General features: G+C 34.6%; 1 protein-coding gene across 2 annotated transcripts in view; it reads left to right on the top strand.

Moving 5' to 3' along the window:
- LOC123872212 (extracellular serine/threonine protein CG31145) overlaps positions 1-21,973 on the top strand; it is an 88,347-nt gene that overhangs the window by 51,397 nt on the left and 14,977 nt on the right. For both annotated transcript variants that reach the window (XM_045916396.1, XM_045916395.1), the window contains exons 3-4: positions 9,761-10,102; positions 16,601-16,843. In XM_045916396.1, coding sequence (XP_045772352.1) covers positions 9,894-10,102; positions 16,601-16,843 — 452 coding nt within the window. In that variant the 5' untranslated portion in view covers positions 9,761-9,893. The remainder of the gene's footprint in view (positions 1-9,760; positions 10,103-16,600; positions 16,844-21,973) is intronic.

The following is a 21,973-nucleotide window of genomic DNA, read 5'->3' as shown; positions in this document are numbered from 1 at the left end:
CAAACACGTGCCAGATGTCAACATCAGAATTACCAATTCAATACCAATTACTACTACCCGCGAACTGCCGATAAATAGCGATAGATATAGTAAAATGGTTTTTCTGTTTCAGTGTATTTTAACATTGCACTATATTTATATTTATGAACTCTAACTTTTTTTCCCTCTCGCACTTGATGTCCTACATGATACAGTAGCAAAAAAATATTTTTTGGAGACCCCACTTTTTTGGATATAACATACGTCCGCGTCAGGTCAATTTTTTTCGTATTAAAATATAGCCTATATTACCCGGACCATAATAACGAATTGATTGACACCTCATTCATCAAAATTGGCCCCGTAATTTAGGCGCTATGGTGAAACACACAGAATCTGATGCAAACATACATACATAGACTGCTAAAATCAGAACCCTGCCTTTTGGCTTTGCCGCAGTTAGGTAATAAAACCGAGACAGTTAGTTCGCGATATTATGTACTTGTATACTAACTGTACTTGTGTAATTAAATAAAGCAGTCATTAATCCATTCATTCGTGTATGCTATTATTACTCACTGACTATAGCCACTAGTGACCATGCATCCGGAACCGGTGTCATCATCATTATTAGCATGCGAACCATTTTGAATTTAATGTTCTTTTGTTATTTTATTGCCTAAGTAAAACACCGTTTGTTGTTTGGACAGATAAGTCCAACTCAATGGATTTGATCGTATGTTTTTCATGTAAAATAAACACACCAATATATGTCAATTACAGGAATTTGAAGAACCCTAAATCCACGCGGACGAATTCTCAGGTCCCATATACATTTTTACCCCCCAAAAAAGGCCCCATATTATACATAATGTTCAAATAATTATATTTTGTTTACCTACTTAGGCTAACTTCATATAATAATGTATGTCTGTATGTCTACGCTATAAACTAGATACAAAGACTAGAGTAGTCATTATTTTTCACTTTTCTATAACAATCGTGGCGCCATCCAATTTTTCCATGGCACTAATTAACCTCTTTCAAGTTAACTACGAACTTATATAAATTAACGAGGGTACCGTATGCGCAAATTGGATAATTGAAGTCTTTTTGTTCGACGCTATCATACTCGTGTGCGAATCTGAAGTGTCTCACTGCTGTAGATAGGTATCTATGCATGCGAATTTGAACACCTACTACTACGTGTTTTTATTATCTCGATTGTTTTCACTTGTAGTTCACGAAATTAAATTTTTAATCCGGCGGGGTAAGAATCTTGAAGACAGTAGTTTCTGTGTTTCCTATCAATTACAATCCCGGGTACCTTTAAGACAAGTGAGGATAGGCATCTTCTAGGCAAACGCGTGCCACCTTCGGCCACATCATCACTTTCCATCAGGTGTGATTTTAGTCAAGCGCTTGCCTAGGTACTTTAGTCTCAAGAGATTTAATAAGGGATCAAAGTTTGTTATGAAAATTCATAACTTTTCAAGTTATTTCTATGACAAGTGTAAATTAAAAATTTATAACACCTCCGACAAGTGAAGGTTACAGTAACTAGAAAAGACCGAAAAGACCTGATAACTTTCAAACGGCTGAACTGATTTTCTTGGACTATTCCGCGCCTACGATCTAAAGTATCTGAGTTTTCCAAAACATCATTTTCAAATAAATAATTATGTATTTAGGCAACGTCCATCTCGACAGCTTGACATTTGTCAATTGACATAATATTATGAACCTAACGGTTATCTAACCTTCTTTTGTACAAGAAAACTAAAAAGAGCTGATAACTCTTAAACGGCTGAACCAATTTTTTTGGATTATAGCTAAGAACACTCTCGATCAAGCCACCTTTCAAACAAAAAAAAGTAAATTAAAATCGGTTCATTCGTTTAGGCGCTACGATGCCACAGACAGATACACAGATACACAGATACACACGTCAAACTTATAACACCCCTCTTTTTGGGTCGGGGGTTAAAAATTAGTACTTGCGTTTTCAAAGATTATGCAATTTTAATAAAGAAGTATATTATGTTTCAGAATTTTTGAAAAATCCACCCGCAATAGGTTTTCAGATATACATCTCGGAGCAAAGCAGGGACGTGTCAGTCAACTTGTTATTTTCAAATTCAATAGGGCCGATTATGATTATCTGATTGAGCAGTATTTACCTGAACTTAAAACACTTGAAGCACTTAGAAAAAAAATATAAATACTTAATAATCACACAAAGTAAATACAAACATTTAGAAGAGTCAACCTATCGTGACCTAGTCTAGATTATTGACAGTCAAGTCCGATTCACACCAATTTCGTACACGTGATACGTGCGTAGTTAAACCCCTAACACACCGGGTTACGCATACGTCCACGCTTTACGCAAGCGGTGTGCCATGTCTCATACAGTTCCATACATTACAACGCAATTTACGCTTACGCAATGCTTACGCAACCGGTGTGAACGAGTTATTTTGACTGTAAATTCAACTAATAATTTTAATTTGTTTTCTGCACACCTAGGTATACCCTTGGTAGGACTTCAGATTTATAACAGAGCTTTTTGTTGTCACATATGTTTCGGATCGCGAACAGATAAATCAAATTCGTTTTTTTTTTCGATCGCAAACTGATGTTACAACAATGTTTATTCTATTTTTCTTGTACAGGTTGCATTTTAGGAACGTGATGTGAAATTCCGGTATTGATTACTTTTTTGTATTCTTTTTCGACGTAGATTTTCTATCGATGAAAATGGTCGTCTACGTAGTTCTACGGCAACTATTCAAAGCAATTATATTATCATCAGATGATACGTCTGTTTTTCTGTTCGCTTTTAAAAATATGGATCGCTCGTTAAGTATGTATCTAACCATTTATAATCATTCCCGCTTTTCAACTCTCAGAAAACCACTTAGATTAGGATAAAAACATATTTACATCAGAAAGAAAGGTGGTTGGCTAGCAAGTTCCATTATCAAATCTATACTATAGTTTTTGTTCACGGCTTCGCTCATGTCTAATTTAGGTTATTCTTTAACGCGGCTGTGGCTTCTACTTATAAGGTTTTGTTCAAAGAAAAAATATATGATAGTCAAGTCTTTAGAACTGTGAAGTTTTAATAATGCGTGCCGATTGCAGTGCATTAATAATAATCACTGACCAGACAAACGATTACAAGTGTAGTGAACATTATACACTTTACAGATGTTGATATTTGAATTCAAAACGTGATGTTACTAGAATACAGCAAACCAAAATAATTTAAAAGTAGAACCTTATTCAAAAGGAGAATATCTACTGAGCACTGAGTAGATACTTTGCAAGTTAACGTTAACTGTGCATAAATATGCCAAAATTTATAGAGATAGGTACCTAACATAGCTACGTACTACTGTCAAATCAGGACAGTTTTTCGTCCATACTAAACTAGCGGCACGCTATGATGGCCGGTTTGACGTTTGTCCGCTCATGAAGTTCCGTATTAATTGATAACGACTTTGAAGGAAATAATTGTATTACTTTATTGACGATAGTGATGTGCAGAGATTCATAAATTTTATCGAATGTAGTTTTAGGTTTAGGACTCAAAATTTATTTATTAAATTGATTTCTTAAATGTATACAAGTGTAGAAAAATCAGTTTGCACCATTTAAGGGGTGAATGTACTTGTGAATATGAACAATTTTCACTATGTGGACAAACCTCTGAAATCGCAAAAAAATATCAATAAATTTTTAAAAATGGAATCTAATACGATCGTCACATAGGATCGCTGGCTAGCACAACTACTACCTCCGGCAAACTCGCGTCAATGCTCAATGCAAAACAAAGCAGTTTCGAATTGACGTTGCTTCGAAAAGTATAAACTGTCAGTGCAATGCGATTGTGATATAGTTTTGACCTGGCTTTGGATTTCAAATATTGATACTGCATTACTGTTGACCCTTGCTCGTTAATTTGGACTCTGTTCAAGCCCTTTGTTGTGGATTTCGTCGATATGACCGAACGTACGCAGAGAACTGTTCTAAATAGTCAGACACGTGAGTTCGTAATACGCCTTCGTAACTATTTCGATCGTGAAGCTCAAAATGGAGGGCCAATTTTACCTATAACGTCAGTGGTTGAACGCGTAGCTGATGCGCTTAGTATTGGACAACGAACTGTTAGACGGATAACTAAAAAAAAATATGGCGAGACTGGCACAGAAGAAAATAAACTTCACACACCAAAAAAGAGAAAACGAGCAAAACCAGTCGTAGGCATCGATAGCTTTGATGCCGATGCTATCCGAAGACATGTTTACGGCTACTATTTACAGAAGGAGTATCCAACAAGAAAAAAGTTGGTGCATTCACTGAAGGAAGCTGGATTATTCTTCGGTGGGGAAAGTTCTTTAACGAAGATTTTGAAGACCATTGGATTTCGATACAAAAAATGTAACAAACGCAAAATATTGATGGAAAGATTTGATATAGCGATGGCAAGGTATACTTTTTTACGGCAAGTGAAAGAAATCAAAAATTGGCAAAATGTTGTGTTCTTGGATGAAACATGGCTTAATGCTAACCATACTGTAGGCCGTTCTTGGAACGATGACACAGCAGCATCTACTTCCAAAGTTCCTGTAGGAAAAGGATCGCGACTTATAATTTGTCACGCCGGAACCATCAACGGGTTTGTCGAAGGTTCTCTCATGGCTTTTGCGTCAAAAACCACTGGAGACTATCATGAAGATATGAATGGAGAAAAGTTTACTGAATGGTTTACCTCAATGTTGTGTAGCCTCCCTGAACCATCTATTATAATTATGGACAACGCCCCATACCACTCGATGCAAATTGACAAGCCACCTGCCCAATCCCAAAAGAAAGCTGATATCGTCGCATGGCTTCGTAAAAATGGCGTAGATGCAAACATGAATATGTTAAAAGCGGAATTAGTACGTCTTTTAAAAGAAAACAAACCAACCAAGATCCGATACGTCATTGACGAAATAGCATTAGAACATGGGCATAGAGTTATACGGTTACCGCCTTACCATTGTGAGTATAATGCGATTGAGTTGGTGTGGGCTCAAATTAAGGGATATGCTGCAAGACACAATACAGAACCCCCATTTACCACAAAAAAATGCTAAAATTATTAGAAGAAGCTTGTGAACATGTGACTAAAGGAGACTGGGAAAAGGTTGTGAATAGAACTGTTAAATTAATAAGGGAAGATTATGAAAGAGATGTGAAAATAGATAATATTATAGAAAACGAACATATAATTATTAATGTATGTGATGATAGCAGTGACGACAGTGAAAATAGTAGTATGGACGAATCTGATTAATTATGGCCTTTTGTGGCACCTTTTTTGGTATCTTTTGTATTCATATGTTTCTTGTGTGCATATAAAGTATGTATATTCATTTTCGTTCAAATATTCAGTTCGTTCAAATAAATTAAATAAACATATACATTTTTGTTTTATTAAACCTATTTAATCAGGTACAAAAACAAAACTTAATTGTTTTTTGTTCGAGAATAAATTGACATTCCACATCACTATTGTAATGTGTCAAACCGGCCATCATAGCGTGCCGCTAGTGTAAATGTCAGGTTCAACCGTTGAACTATTGTTGTACCTCAAACTTAGACGGTAGGCCTCAAACTTTACGCTTATCTGGAGGGAATGGGGATTAGTTATATTAAGTAAAACTTTTTTACTATAAAGAAAATATATTGTTCATATCCTCATCTGAACCTTTTCAGTTCTGAATATTTTTTGCGCACAAACATGACTCTTTTAGCGCGTATTTTTTTACCTCAGAATGTTCCAATATTTTTATATGGCCGTGTTTACATCTAACGCCGACAGTGCTTTGGGTAAAATTCTATTCAATGGTTAATATTTCAGTCTTTTTCATCTATCTGCTTTTTCCATGGCTCTTTTACCACGTGTTTTTTACCCTCACAAGCATTCTCACAAGTCAGTGATCTAAAACTTGTAATACATAGCAGTGTTTTTTCTTTCGATTTAAGTTTCTGGATTCTACATAAGCTCTTTTAAACCTGTAGTTTAGAATTATTCAAACATTTACACATATTTGATGTATAATAAATAATTTAACTTTTAATTTAAAGTGAAATTTTGTAATTCTTATATTTTTTCCAAATTATTTCAATTTGGTCGTGCTTTCGTCATTAGCGCCCTCAATACTGCTTAGAAAAACTGTTTGTATTATAATATTACTAACTAAAATTCCAAAATACCACCGACATTGTAGGGTCCTTTAATTCCGCTACCCTACTCCATAAGAATGCATTCCAAATATTATTATTCCCTAACTGAAATTATATGAATCTTTATCAACAGTATTGCGTCTTGGGTTAGCAGACTTTGACCTATTCTCTGCTGTAGTATGTTTTCCTAAGTCTTCATTTTACAATGTTGCAAACTTACTCGTGTCGGTTTAATATGCATGCGCTGAACTATTGTTTTTGATTGCAACTAATTCAGGTGTTCAGAACCTGTAGTTAGCCGCAGGCATAATCTCGTCCGTCAACCAGTTTTCGGAGTGCCTGCCGATGTTTGAAACCGGAACTTTTGACCATTAAAGTAATTTGTGATAGGAGTCGAAACTAAAAGCTTGTATCTGTCGTAAACGTTCACTTAGGACTCAATAACTTCATCAATATAGATAGATAAACTCTTTATTACATCCTTTTTAACCCCCACCAAAAAAAGGGGTGTTTTAAGTTTGACGTGTGTATCTGCGTATCTGTGTATCTGTCTGTGGCATCGTAGCAAACGAAAGAACCGATTTTAATTTAGCTTTTTTTTTTGTTTGAAAGGTGGCTTGTTGAGTGTTTTTAGATATAATCGAAGAAAATCGGTTCAGCCGTTTGAAAGTTATCAGCTCTTTTCTAGTTTTCTTATAGAGGTTTTTGTGTCGGGGGTTTTTTAAATTTTGAGTTATAAACATAGATATATAATTACATATACAAGAGATTAAACTGTAGAAAGATGAGTGTAAAGGTGGTCTTATTGCTAAATCAATCTCTTACAACTTTATAGTTATGTATAAAAATTATTATTCAATGTCTAAGAAATCTTTCACATGAAAAAGGCTAGGTCTATACTGTATGTTATATAGGAAATTTTAATATACCTACTTAATTATTTCCATAAATAATGATGACTAAAACAGGAAAACAGAATTTAGCGGGATATACATATTACCTACTTGTAGCAGGGACAGGAAAATTTGGTACATTAGAACAGGTTCCTAATAAGTAATTTTATTATAAAATGAACATAAAAAGATCAATGACCCGGTCAAGATATGAGGTTTACGTATGGGGTTCCGCACAAAATTTAATAAACAAGTGTAAATTAAAAATTTATAACACCCCCGACAAGTGAAGGCTACAGTAACTAGAATAGAGCTGATAACTTTCAAACGGCTGAGCCGATTTTCTTGGATTATAGCTAAGAACACTCTCGATCAAGCCACCTTTCAAAAAAAAACTACATTAAAATAGGTTTATTAGTTTAGGAGCTACGATGCCACAAACAGATACACAGATACACACGTCAAACTTATAACACTTTTTGGATCGGGGGTTAAAAACAAGGGAAAGGCTTTGTCCAGGTTTTAAAGATACAAAATGTTTGAAACCTCTGCACTTACTTATTTACTGCTAGATACAGCAGATATTTAACACTTGGTATTGCGCAGAATCATAGCGAATAGCGATTCAATTTCTTTATGTCATCAGTAAACAATATCTTCAGCCACAATTATTTGGTCCGCGCGGAAACGTATTTTATTAGAATATACAGTTCTTAGTTTATAAGTAGCGCATCTAGGTTATCATAATAAGCAAAATATCTAGAAAAAATAAGCGTGAAAAAGTAATAATTTTATGCCTGCAGTAAGCATATTTTTGGATTAATACATAATAATTTATTGATTTTTAGTTTTGTACCTATAACCTACATTTTTTCACACTTAAAGTAGATTTTCAGCGTTTTCAATGCTGCGATGAAAGTTTGCTGAGAGGGCTCTCTCCGTCACTCGTTTCATACAAACGTAGTTCCAATTTCATTTGAATATTAAGCAACCGAAGTCCATGAAATTTTGCAGACATATTCTAGAAACTAATATCTATGTCTGTGGTTTTCCTGATCTCTGTTAAAATATTCGGTTTCAAAGTTACGCGGTCTTAAAAATTCACATACAAATCTTTGAGCCCCTGTAATTTTAAACCTACATATTTTACACACTCAGACCCAATATTTTTACTATCATTTTGCCTACGATGCCTGGAAGAGATCGCTTCTTAGCGATAAGGCCCCCTGTTACACAGTTTTTCTTCGTCTTGTATTATAGTTTTAAGCTGTTATTTATACATATTTGGTCTACAATAAAGTATATTTTGATTTCCATTTCATTTCATTCCATGTTCCCTAGATGTCCTGCAATTCCGCTAACAAAATGTAAGGTCGCAAGTCGTTGTACTCACTTTTGCATAATCGCTTCACCTCGTGATCGTGAGCAAACGTTTGTGAACTCTGCAGCAGCGGTTCAAACGACATTAGCCGTTTCCTTGGTATTTTATGAACTGGTTGCTTATAAAAATTTCACGTTTCTGGCATTTAATTGAGCATATTTAGAGCTATCTTCTAGGCTATTTTGATAGTAGATGAATAAGTTGGCTTTCTGTCTATTTCTTTTCTTTTTTAGGGTTCCGTACACAAGGGTGCCAACGGAACCTTATTATTAATCCTCCGCTGCTTTATTTTAAGGTTTCAAGGGGCGGTAATTTATACGACAATAATACAAGTGTAAATTAAAAATTTATAACACCCCCGACGATCCAAAGTATTTGAGTTTTCCAAAACATCATTTTCAAATAAATAATTATGTATTTAGGCAACGTCCATCTTGACAGCTTGACATTTGTCTATTGACATAATATTAAGAACCTAACGGTTATCTAACCTTCTTTTCTACAAGAAAACTAGAAAAGAGCTGATAACTCTTAAACGGCTGAACCAATTTTTTTAGATTATAGCTAAGAACACTCTCGATCAAGCCACCTTTCAAACAAAAAAAAACTAAATTAAAATCGGTTCATTCGTTTAGGCGCTACGATGCCACAGACAGATACACAGATACACAGATACACAGACACACAGATACATACGTCAAACTTATAACACCCCTCTTTTTGGGTCGGGGGTTAAAAATGATGAGGATTTTGGATACTTTACTTACTAGGTACACTACAAAAACAACAATATAAATCTGATATCTAATCTCGTGTCCGATACTGATATTTTGGGCTCGCTTATCGCGCCTACGTTTACCATCAATCACCTGTGGTTGACTGATAAGCAGGGTTGGCATTGTTTAAAAAATATATGTTTAAAATAAAATAAAATAGTTTAAAACACGTTTTTAATTCTGTTTTATAAGAATGCTTTGTTTTTAAGTGTCTTTAGGGTCTTGCACCCGAGAGGTGCCCACCCTATTACTAAGCCACCACTGTCCGTCCGTCTGTCAGAGGGCTGTATCTCGCGCACCGTAATAGGTAGAGAGTTGAAATTTTCACAGAATGTGCCCAACATTGATGTAACATCAAATAATAAAAATTCCAAAATGGCTGCAAAGGTAACATTTTTTGTGCGATGATATGGAATCCTTCGTGTGCATTTGACCGATTTTTACCAACCCTGCCCTGCTATGTTACCGACTGATAAGGTGTATTGTTGCAGGGCGAACGGGTGGGTGGTACGGTGGCGGCGGTGGCGTACATGCGCGCGCGCGACTAAGCGCTCGCCGACCCCCGAGAATGCGCGCGCGGCTGCGGGCAGTGCGTCTGCGCAGCGCCGCTCGACCGCGCGCACCATGCTCAACATGAAGCTAAAGGAGCGCCTCGCGCTAGCCCTCAGCGCCTTCCTCGTCCTCTTCACACTGATGCTCGTAGTCGACCTACAGATGGACTATGGCATATCCGGCCACAGAATCCCCTTGCACGGGAGGGTCAAAATTGGGGACGACACGGACAAAGGACGGTCCGCGTATATTGAATTTCGGAAACGATTCCTTCAGAAAAGGTGAGAGTGATGTGGCTTTTGTTTACGTTTATTGTAGTGATTTGTGAATGGATTGTTTAATGGAGAAATTCTACGGTATGTATTTTTTATTTTTATTTTTAAAAATTCATTTAATTTTGTCAAAAAATGTTATCTTTCAGTATGAGTTATCATCAAATAACCCTACTAAATGTTAATGTATCATCTATCATGTATCATGTATATATTTTTGATTTAATAGAATATTTTACTACTTATATTACAAGTTACAACTTTATAATAATTGTGTGATATTCTCGCAATAAGTAATTTCTTGTTTTGAATTGTTTATCTTATCAGAAATAGGATGAACTTTGATATCGCCCACAATATGATAAAATAATTAAGAATGGCATTTCTCTGAGGAATACCTACTAAATACTTACATTTTACTTAATGGTAAATCGTTAATTATAATGGACGAAAACAAACGACTTTGAAATGTTTGTACAATATTCTTAGCACTGGATTTTGATATTTCTCGTCCAATTAAATTCGTATTATTTATTGCGAATAATAAACCTGATATTGGAATCTGGTCTTGAATTGTTTCTGTTTAGTTAATAGTGGGCACTATCGTCTCGTTATCACATGTTTGCGTGTTTGACAGCGTCTCCCGAGATAACAATACTTCTATCTTCTTTATTAAATATTTATATATAGTATTTATAAGGAGAAACTGACTGCTTGATGTATCAAGGTACAACTCAAACTTCTGAGTCTAGACACTTGATATTTTGCATGTGTGTTTTCACGCCACTAGGAAATAAGTCTGAGAAACTCCAAGTCCAAAATGCAATAAGCTCGAGTTTTTTAATTTAATTTAGATAGAGAGATATTTAATTTCACTAAACGGATTATCACACTTACCTATTTAGGTACTCCATTAGTTCGACTAAAGTCTTATGTTTATAACCCCCGACCCATAAAGAGGGGTGTTGTAAGTTTGACGTATGTATCTGTGTGTTTGTGTATCTGTCTGTGGCATCGTAGCTCCTAAACTAATGAACCGATTTTAATTTAGATTTTTTGTTTGAAAGGTGGCTTGATCGAGAGTGTTCTTAGCTATAATTCAAGAAAATTGGTTTAGCCGTTTGAAAGTTATCAGCTCTTTTCTAGTTACTGTAACCTTCACTTGTGGGGAGTGTTATAAATTTTTAATTTACACTTGTACTCATATGTTTGACGTTTAAATCTCTATGACAAAACACATAACCTAAATCTACACGGACGATGATAATACAGCTACTCTACCTATACTTACTCTACATAGTTGGAATTCTCATAAAAATTATTCCATTAGGCTGTGTAATCATAGGTAATCATTTTGTAAATATTATTTGAATTTAACTACAATCTTTTGGCTACATGGCATCGTTAATGTATTTGACTTAGCAGTCGATGATTGCGGGCCGGCTAAAGTAGGTATATTTCTTTCTTTCCCGAAAAAGCCTTTCTTAATCAATCAAAGCGAAAATTGGACCAGGGACTTCTTTAATAGTTTTTCTGCTGTATCAAACAAAAGAGTTTCTCAAGTAGGTATCTAGATATACATACCTACATCGTCATCACAAAAAAAAAGTTTCTTTAAAGTATAGACCAATCTATCAGTCAGTCAGTCAATAAATGCGTCGAAACTTGAAAGTACGAATAGGTACATAATAATTGTACTTGTGATAATGAACTTTGTCAATTTACTTTATAAACATCGCTTTGATCCTTTTAATTTTTAGGATCCCCTACATAGTTAGATTCCTTATTATTTTCGTCCAGTTTCTCTGTCCGTCTTAGATGTATCACATAAACATTTTATTTAGAATTTTTAGTATTAAAGCTGTAAAATTAACATTTGGATCTCATTAATTGGTGTTTTAAAAACATTATGAGGAAAAATCTCATAACAGTTTTTTTCAAACTACCAACCGTTTAACTCGACCTAAACCATTAGGTATTTATATTGTATGATTGAAAAATCTGAAAATTCAAGGATATCAACACGTATTTAGAAGGTTCAATTACTAATTAGCCATAGCCAGTATGTCAATAAGTATGTTTTTGATTATTTTCCTTTTCGGCAAACGGTTTTTATAAGCATAACTACGGAACCCTACCTTATATTATGCCTGTTCTGGTTACTGACACACACTTGTCCAGATATTTAAATTTAAGAAATATCGACCTCATGGTTGAATACCTATACTTTTATCAATAAGGAAAACCAATTTAAAAAAATATCTTGAACACTTTTTATACTTTATTCATAATTCATTAACTTTTTCGCGCAACGCGTCCGCGTTCATTTAGGATCTCAAAATCTTTTCTGACGCATATTTCCTACATGCAGATTCTGAAGTATTTCGACCCATTGAACCTTACGTGGATAATAATATATCACTTAGCCAGTTTCTCCTTAATCCGTTTTATATAAATAAGTATATATGTATAATATAATGTAGGTAATTTATAGCTAAGCTGCTTAGGTAGTTACTTCTCAAAAAGCACCGTAAGTCAAATTAGTAAAAGGAATAGGTGGCTATATAGTACATAATAGAGTGCTAATAATAAAAAGTAATTTTTTGACCCCAACTCCATTTTAATCTCTAACACAATTTTTTCAAAAGGGTTAAGGAGTTAAACAAAAATAACGTCATAGAAATAATAGACCTACGAGTTTAGCTCTAACTACTAATTTTGGCAATTTTATCCTTATCTGACATATTTTACTAGTATGTCACATAATCTGATGTATTATCTGAAATTATATCTGTAACATTTTATTTTATCTACTGCAAACATAGCCCAGTTTCTATAATATAATTTACTTTGATATAGGAAAGGGTGTAGGCCTTGTATATTGTCCAGAGATTGGAACACCTTGCATTCCGGTCTGAAGGCGGCAATTAAGTAGACATAATCAATGTAATATCAAATCAATACGTGAAATTTGAAAGAATATATCCAAGGACTAGCTAGACGCTAATTCTGCATCAGTCTATTGCGTTAATCATGACCATGACAGATTAATGATTGATGGAGCAGAAAATGGCAAACTTGTCGTCCTACCTACTCGTAGGCATGGACTTAGAAGAATCGAATAGGTCAATACTTTTGACTTTCAGTTCGTTAATCCAAGTTCATGGATTGAACTGATGCCAGACTGATTATGTCAAAGGGTGCCGCATGGTTGAAATAGGTAGGTTAGGTAACTATTATCTATAAGCGACTTATTATTTTGTGCTTATTAGGTAGATACTTTACTATTTTATGATTGGGATTCTAAACTTACTACGCATATGATATCAAACATAATAAATAAGTCAAAGGTTGTTAGTAATTCCCGTTATAGGCATGTACCTACTAGCTTACCTATAATATATTTAAACATTCATTAGGTACTGAGGAATGATTGTAAAATACCTAACAATATTACGAGTCCAATTATTAGTTTTGCACTTTACTCTTAGTTCAACAGTAGGTATTTGTACTGACTTGCTACATGTATCAAAACTAAAATATGGTAAGACCTACTAGACCAAATAATTATTTAAAAAAATACTTTTTGGAACTTCCTAATCCACAAAAATCTAAAAATCATCTTTTACATTTCCACCAACGTTGATGATTAATAAAAAATCAATCAATTATTATTAGAACCAAAGTATGTTAATTTTATTATCTTTATGTTTTTGTTGTTTTGTATGCGATAAAGACTTTCTATCTATCTCAAATACAATATTAGACAGTAATAGGAACGTATCTGATGTTTACTCAGGACGTAGGATTTAATTGATACGCCTACCTACCTACATCCATTTTATGTTAAATGTCAGTGACACACATAACAAAAGCTTTAGATGTACTTAGTATATGCTTTGTTTATGTTAACGCATCAAGACGTTATGTTCATTTTCACAGTGTTTACAGAACATCTGCCCACAGCTTTATATTCATGTTATAAAAGTGACAGCTTTTGTAGTAGAACAATTTGAGCGAACAATACAATAATTAATTTGTCACCTCGGCAAGGCAAACACGTAGAAAACGAAATATGAGTTTGCCACTCAATGCTTTTATGGCATAGAACAATGGCCGTGTAGTGTGCGCCTACAATCTAAATGTCATTTATCTTTACAATGGACGCTAAACAAAAATCTCAAGAATTATAAATGCTCGCCAAGGACGGACTTTATTGTTTGAATAAACAATTTTTCCAAATGATTATGAACATATTATGCATATTTTTTAATTAATGTTATCATTTAAATTTAAAGCATGAATCACTTTACATTTCTGCACTTTTATACGGTCGGTCGGGCAATGGGTGGCTTGGCTTCCCATGGATTAGGGAATCTAGGGAATCTGGATTAGGAAATAGGGCCAGGAACTTAACTAGCACTGTTTTTATATTGATTTTAATTACTTACCACTTAACTTTGAATTGAACTTTTTTATCGTTTGTAACTGTACCAACTTTATCATTTGTAACTTATTACTTCATTATCTAAACTCATATTATGTTTGTATAACGAAATAATACACAAATGTTCGGGCGAAAGACTGGCTAGTGGCTTCCCAGTTCCCTAGCACAGGGAATCCTAGCGTAGGAGCCAGGCACTTAGTTTGTTACTGTTTTTATCATTTTAAGTTTAACTAACTACATATTTTTGTGAATCTCTTCATAGTTTATTCTTAACATTTTAAAGTTACTTTTATACATGCATCAATGTAAATTAATTATAAATTAACAGTATCGATCCACCCAATTAAACATTTCTATATTGAATTTATTGTAGTTCCGTCTTGTCACTTGTGGGGCAGAACCCTGTCCTAATGGGGACCCTGAAATGCCGAAAGTTATATAACCTACCTATAGTCGCAGACTCGATTACGGGCGGACCGACCAATCCACTAAGTTTTTAGTAAAATCCCAAAATATTATAATAATTATGTTAGGTACATAATTATTATCAACTTACCTAAATTAAAGAAAAGCCTAAAAGGGGCCCCCAAACTTTATTTCCAGGGACCCCTGCATGGCCTAACTAAGGTGATTTATATGTAACGAATAAAGATGGTGGATTAGTATTTTTCCATTATTTAACACGGTTAGCTAACGTTGCATAATAAGATGCATCTTATAATCCACACTCTGGAAACTATAGATTAATTAACTAATCTTGGTTTAGGTTAAAAGGTTCTAATGGGAACACCTACCTACTCATGTTTACGCGAGCAAACACTATAATATTACAAAATTACTATCTTCGTTATTGATAGAGCCGGGATTGAGAATATTCTGCACAAAATAAATAAATAAAAATAAACTCTTTGATAAACGTTATCTTACCAATACCGCAACTTTGATTAACATTATTTTAATATCATTGTATACAAAACCTACCTACCTAACTGCTTTACTATAGCAGATTATTTCGTATCTAACTTAAAAGACTTTTAGAAATTACCTAATACTTAGTAAATTACTAAATTAGGACTTTTACTCGTAGGTACACACTTCAAGAAAAATATTTTAATTTTACGTTTAAAATATTAAACTACCCACTTAACATAACTGTATAACAAATAGTAACAAAGTAAATAGAACACTTGATCTAGGCAAATATTTGAAAGGGACTTCTGAAATTTAATTGGCGTAAACCTACTGAAGTCTTCTGAAGAATTTGATGAGAATCTTTTATAAAAAAACCGGTCAAGTGCGAGTCGGACTCGCACACGAAGGTTCCGTACCATCGTAAAAAATGCACTTAACTCTTTTATGTAAAACACTTCAAGTTAACGACGGATCGCGCCATCTATAATATGTGATTTAGTGAATTAATTTTTCCGTGAACTTTTTCATTTTTTTTTTGTGATGTAACCACAAATTCACGGTTTACTTGTGCTATAAGTCCTTTGTGCCAAATTACATGATTCTAGGTCAAAGGGAAGTACTCTATAGGTTTTCTTGACAGATACGACGGACAGACGGACAGACAGACAGAAGACAACAAAGTGATCCTATAAGGGTTACTTTTTTCCTTTTGAGGACCCTAAAAACCTTAAAAAAACGATTGATACAATTTTTTAGACGTTGGGGCAAGGAATGTGTAGTGGGAGTTATAAAATCGAAGTTTAGATTATAACAAGTGTAAATTAAAAATTTATAACACCCCCGACAAGTGAAGGTTACAGTAACTAGAAAAAAGCTGATAACTTTCAAACGGCTGAACCGATTTTCTTGGATGATAGCTAAGAACACTCTCGATCAAGCCACCTTTCAAACAAAAAAAACTGAATTAAAATCGGTTCATTCGTTTAGGCGCTACGATGCCACAGACAGATACACAGATACACACGTCAAACTTATAACACCCCTCTTTTTGGGTCGGGGGTTAAAAATGTCATTTAACGGAATTCCCCATAATAAGCTGATTTCTTTCGTGGGATTCCCGCAGCATTTAAAATTCATTTTGTTCTCAGCAATGGCAGCAATAGCTCAAAGGAATACGAGCAGTCGGCACCGAGTGAAACCAGCGGTGGTGACGCCGAACCCAGAACACCGTCAACACCTACAGATCGTTTCGAGGACTTACAAAGGATACTGGTACTTCAGTTGCAAGGAAAAGCCGATGAAAATCCTGTTGTAGTGCCTCCGCATCGAGATTTAAATGTCTTGCGACCGGAAAACCCTACAATAGGAGAAATGGAGGATTTGGAACCAAGGTAACTATTGCGACTAGTAAGCTTAAGTCTTTTGATAGCATCAACTTTTACATGTCAGCTGCCCCAAAACCAAACCCAGTAAGTGTTTCAAATTAAAGGGGTTCGAATATTTTAGTATGGAGCCTGGCCTATCTAGTTTTCCGCCATTTTTCTTATTTCTAAAATAGCGGCCATGCATAAAACCTGTATTAATGAATAGCTGGCATCAATACAAACAAGTATTGTATGAGACAAAAACTTCCAAAGTGTCACGTTTCAAAAATCAAATTTAAATATTTTTTATTCAATTAAACTTTTACAAGTATTTTTGAATCATCAAATGCATCTGCCACTGGTTCGTAATGTCTTTCCTACCGAGAAGAACCAGCAAGAAACTCGGCGGTTGCTCTTCTCAAAGATTTGATATACAATATTATGCCTATTAGTAGTAAACTACCTATACCTGGCCTAATTTGCTATATTCCGCTGAAAAAGGCAAATCTGTATGGTACAACATGCAGCATGCGACATGCACCACGCGCACTCCCACTGCTAAGTATACAGACTTGCCATTTTCAGCGGATTATAGCAAATTAAGCTTTTGATTCATTATATATATATCATGGACTTCCGCAAAGTGCCTAACGCCTGTTTCTATACAACACTGGATATTAAAAACGTTTTAAAATGCTTACTTTAAATATTATTAAACAATAAAACTGATCACACCAAATAATAATATGAATTTTAATTGAAAATGCTAAAGCGAATATTTGAAAGGGATTTTTCAGTAGGTACCTTCACTAATTGGCTTAAACCTGCTGAAGCCTCAAGTATCTCAAGAGCAGATACTTCTTGCGTTTAGCAATTATTAAGTAGTTTGTTATTTATCATGCCTGTTGTTTGCCTTGCTCTTATTACCTTAGCACAATTTGGGCCGACTTGAGTTTTATTGACATAGGACTTAGTAGTAAAGATTGTGGGCGTTATGAAATCGAAGCTGATATTTTTGAAAATTAATTACTTATTAAAACATATTTTCTTATGTAAAAATTAAAATACTATATCTATCCACGGAGAAAAGTTAATATTGTATATCAAATCTTTGAAAAGAGCAACTGCGGATTTCTTGCTGGTTCTTCTCAGTAGGAAAGGCATTCCGAACCAGTGGTAGATGCACTAATTGACGTTTAAAAAGTACTTGTAAAAATTTAATTGAATTAAAATATTTTGAGTTTTTTTTGAATTTTGGCTCTCTCTGTTACGTAATGACAAAAGTATAATAATAACAAATGACAAAACAAAAATAAGGGCGCTAATCGTTTGTGATTGGTTGATCACTCGAAATGGTTAACTTTTAATCTTTGTCATTAGTATAAGATTACGAGAGAGAGAGAGAGAGAGAGAGAGAGAGAGAGAGAGAGAGGGAGAGAGAGGGAGAGGGAGAGAGAGAGAGAGAGAGAGAGAGAGAGAGAGAGAGAGCTTCTCCTGCTTGAGGTCTTTTGACTTTAATGCTCAAGTGTTAGAGGCGCCGGGATAACCTAACCCGTAGGTCAAACTGGTATTGTGTGGCACAGCTTTCAATAATAAACGTTTTTTCTTCTTCTTCTTTCCTTATATTAAATTCTCTCCGTGGAAAGAGTATTTCGTTCGTATATTATAACTCGTGTGCCTGAAAACACTATTGAGCACGTAACTTATCTTAGAATGAAAAGAGTTTAGCCAAAGTCCCATAGTCCACGAAGCTAGCGGAAATGCAGATTGGAATATTTCACACACCTTTGAAAACACTATGGAGACTCCGGCTTGCTTCATTTGCATTAAAGCAAGCCCTTAAACTGTGATAGCCTAGTGGTTAAAGACTTCAACCTCCCATTTGGAGAGGCCGGGATCGAATCTCTAACTTTTTGGAGTCAGGTGCGTATTAACCAATTGAATATCACTTGATTTTATATCACTACAGATTATTATTATTATAAATAGGTAGGTGCATAGGTACTCAATAAATTCAATTTCAACAGAAAGTTTTATCATCTTGTTCCACTAGGTGGCCACTGAGTGGAATATTCCAAAATCCAAAATACACAGAAGCTGATATTAGAACCGCTAAGAAATATTAATTAAAATTGTTCCGCGTAAAACGACTCCAAAAGGACATTACAAGGAAAATTTCGGAAAGTTGTCGACAGCTGACATCCACAAGTAGAATTTATGGAGCGCGGCAAGTCGCCGAATTAAACTGTTAGTTACTTCGTTATTGCTGTAATTAAACTTTTTGATAAAATGAATATTGCAGTTTGGGAGAGGACTGTCCTGTTCGATAAAACTTTCAAGCTCTTGAAATGTGTAATAAGCCTTTGGCAATCATTACATTTTGAGATATACGAAAAATGTAGTCCGAAAGTGTTGATTTGATTATAAATGTTTCGATATGATGAGGATAATTACCTCCTCACGATATATTGCATTCAAAATTTTTTATTTTTTTATATAGAACGAATGTAAAGTATTAAAAAAGAATGGTTAGGTTTTGTTACAATTATAATAAACTCAATCGAGCTCTGAAGCATTTTATAATCTTTTAAAATCAATTCTGAATTTTATTTCATTTAAATTTTTATTTTTATTCGATGATATAATAAGTAAAATTTAAAAATGATACCTAGCGAGTATGCGAAACTAAAAATAGAATATCCTACCATATTCATTATTGTAAGAATATGAGATTATGTTCGTACTTCCTAAAAGCTGGAGCTTTTCATCCACGAATAACCGTCGCCGAGCGCTGAAGTATGCATCAAAACCAAACAGGTTGGTCGCTCAGTGGTTGACGTAATTTCACCCAAGTAAATATTAGACCAAATCTCATAGGACCACGGAAAATGGAATGAAAAAACATTACATGCTTGTTCGCTATTATTCTTTTCAGTGAAAGTCTCATAAAACTCCATCACAATAACGTAACTACGGTACCTCGAATACCTACTAATTTGTAACGTGAAAAAAAAAAAATTACGAAATGAGGATTTCATTCCATTGGTGCTCATTTAGATCTGAATCAAGGATTGGATATCATTGACGTCCATGGGGTTTATGAACTGTAAACTCTGTTCTTGTCTCTTGTCAAATTGACCATTTTATCCCATAGGTATATGATATATCTATTATTATAATAATATGGCCTATGGGATAACATGGTCAATTATAATAATAATAATATTATAATAATAGATATACCTATGGGATAAAATGGCGCAGCCTGAGTGTTTTGGTATTTTGGATTATTTAAATATCGTCGGCACTTGATCTCTGGTCTCTAGTAATGATATTTTTGGCAATAATTTAGCGTATATGAGAATAATATAACAATTGTATTTTCGTATTCTGTTAATGCATTTTTAATTTTTTTGCACCTTGTCATAATTTTCCTAAAGTTTATAAGTTTGCCATCTCGTGCCTTAGCTACGATAACATAACGGGGACTTAGGGGGGCTTAGACTCTAGTCATCATTTTATTATTATGGTCAGCTTAAAATGCTACGATCAAATATTTAAGCCTTATTAATTATAATCAGTTATATGTATATCTATTATCTACATATCTTATTAAGGATAAATAATCGTTAGGGAATTCCACATTACCTCTGCTTTGGGTTTTGCCAATACTAAAAACACGTTGCGGATCAAAGAATATACAGGGATAAATTTTCGATATTTCTGTAAAAAGGATCATAATATCGCTTACGATGAACTGATTCTATAACGTAGCGGACAGGGCGACCTTTTTTATCTTGTAAAGCGAATTTCACCAGCTTTGCTAGGCATCTTATTTAAAATCCTGTTACGGGCCGTGTCGAGATAGGCGCGGGCCTTTGACAATAAAACTAAATGGAATGAATGTATGAAGCCTTCCTCAAACTTTGTTCAAGATATGACGGGATGTAATAGCTAAATTCATGTATGATACAAAAAGGGTTGCTTTTGATACATGAATAAATTTTATCGATATTATCTTGCCTCTTCTAAGGAGATTTGAAATAGAATGCAGGGAGCATTTTCAGAGGTCCTATCCTTTACTGCAAATTAGGCAAAGATTTTGATGAATGATTGGATACAATCTTGTAGGATTACCTACTCTTTATCCTTGTTAAACCGCACTTAGCCAGGCTTGGTAAAGTAAGTATAGTCTAATCGTTCTATTTTGAGAAGAGACCCGTGCTGACTAGTGAGCCACTGCAGATGATGGTGATGATAATGATGGAGCTAAAAAATAGCGATTTTATAATATGTTTCATAACTTAAGGATAAAAATTGGGTTTGTTATTACTGAATCAAACCGGTTTTATAATTAGTTTCTGTCCGTCTTAACTCTTATCAGAGTTTGTTACGTCATTTACATTATTAGATAAACTATTTTAGTCAAATCCACTTGGATTTAGATTTTAAAATCCTAATTGCCCAAATTCCTTTGATAGTGCGCTCTAAGTTGCAAAGAGATTAAAAAGATAAATCTAAGTTTCCCAGTTGTGGTATACAGCAATAGTACCTAACTTTTATTTTTTACTACTATTTTATCAGCTTGCACTTATTGGGTTCAGTCGTGGTCCTTTCATTAAAAACTGAAGTTTAAATGTTGATGTCTTTGGCATAGGATAGCTTTTATTGCTTTGATAGCAAATTTCGGTAATTTAGGACCAATTTAGTTCTAAACATCGAAACACAACAAATTCACGTGCATTCGTATTCAGGAAAAATTTGTGTGCCTCGCGATATAGGCAGTCCTTAATCCCCATCGCAATACGAGATTCCAGCACTAAATCGCGCCCAAAAAATGTAAACTATTCCCGGATCGAGCAAACGTCGCTGTACAATCTATCAAGTTAGCAATTCAGAATTCTAAACGCTCGTTTGTACTAAATCGAATCGAGCGTTTTGAACATTCGACACGAACACAATTCGCACCGAAAGAGAGTCAATAAATTTTATAGCAGACGGCTTGATTTCTAAATGCAGGTTATCGGGGCATGCCACAAATCGAGACGCTACACGTAGAGACTCCTTAGTATTCAGTTCTGTCCTGCGTCGCGTCGCCTGGAGTCTCACCAGTCTCCGGTAACCACATCACGTCCACTTATGTGTTCCACGCAGCCA

The sequence above is a fragment of the Maniola jurtina genome, chromosome 14, assembly GCF_905333055.1.
Source record: "Maniola jurtina chromosome 14, ilManJurt1.1, whole genome shotgun sequence".
Lineage (NCBI taxonomy): Eukaryota > Metazoa > Arthropoda > Insecta > Lepidoptera > Nymphalidae > Maniola > Maniola jurtina.
This window is presented reverse-complemented; position numbering and strand designations above follow the sequence as displayed.